Source organism: Sphaerodactylus townsendi, linkage group LG04 (genome assembly GCF_021028975.2).
Source record: "Sphaerodactylus townsendi isolate TG3544 linkage group LG04, MPM_Stown_v2.3, whole genome shotgun sequence".
NCBI classification, from domain to species: Eukaryota; Metazoa; Chordata; class Lepidosauria; order Squamata; family Sphaerodactylidae; genus Sphaerodactylus; species Sphaerodactylus townsendi.
Window position 1 is genome coordinate 146864584 of NC_059428.1, and position 914 is coordinate 146865497.

The 914-nt window shown below is 48.4% G+C and overlaps 1 protein-coding gene across 2 annotated transcripts in view; it reads left to right on the plus strand.

The window, feature by feature from the left end:
• The first annotated feature begins 462 nt into the window (after nucleotides 1-462).
• The window catches only part of INTS1 (integrator complex subunit 1), a 38285-nt gene continuing 37833 nt past the window's right edge, over nucleotides 463-914 (plus strand). For both annotated transcript variants that reach the window (XM_048493483.1, XM_048493484.1), the window contains exon 1: nucleotides 463-604. In XM_048493483.1, the coding sequence (XP_048349440.1) occupies nucleotides 592-604 (13 nt within the window). In that variant the 5' untranslated portion in view covers nucleotides 463-591. The remainder of the gene's footprint in view (nucleotides 605-914) is intronic.

A 914-nucleotide genomic window follows, 5' to 3' on the forward strand; every position in this document is an offset into this window, starting at 1 on the left:
ACACCTTCTGAGGTAGGTGGGTTGAGAGAGTTCTGAGAGAACTGTGACTAGCCCAAGGTCACCCAGCAGGATTGTAGGAGTGCGGAAACAGATCTGGTTCACTAGATAAGCCTCTGCCACTCAGGTGGAGGAGTGGGGAATCAAACCCGGTTCTCCAGGTTAGAATCCACCTGCTCTTAAGCGACATACGCCTCTGTGTCTTTCATTGTTTTAAAGCTGCCGCAGCCATTTTGTGACACTCTGGAGAGAAAGGGGGGATATAAATCCAACTCTTCTTCTACTAGAATTTCAGAGGTGGAAAAAGTTGGGGTCTTCCAATATAGGCGTTGTCCCCCTTTGCTCGGCCACCTTCGCTCCTTTTCTGGCCCTGGGCCGAATGGAGCGTGGTTTCCCCTGTGACGAAAGCAAACCAATCCCTGTTCCCTGCTCCTCTTCAGCTCACCAGACCTGCCCAGGAAGGTTTGCTGAGTGTGTCGGTCTCTGCATAGACTACACTGGCACCCACAGCTCTGATTAGCGTGGAGGGTGAGTCTCCAACCTGGCGATAAAGATCAAAGTCTGAAGGCCAGAGTGCCCCTCCTTAACTACCACATGCTGTGTGTCCATTTGAGAGTGGCAAGAGCGGACCTCGTTGCCCTTCTCTTCACAGATGTCACGGGGATTAACAACAGAAAGGGTCATGGTTGCATCCTGTCGGGAAGCTGAAAGAGATCTGAACACAGAACTCTGGGAAGACAAAATTAGAGAGTGGCCAAACCGACAAATTTTGTATGCAGACGTTCAAAACAAGAGTTCGATGAGAAACGGGAGCTATATTTTTTATTTGAGGGTGAATCGATCATGCAAGACCAATAATAATAATAAGATTATTCATTTGTGAAGGAGTAAGAGGCGAGAAACTGATTAATTGATGC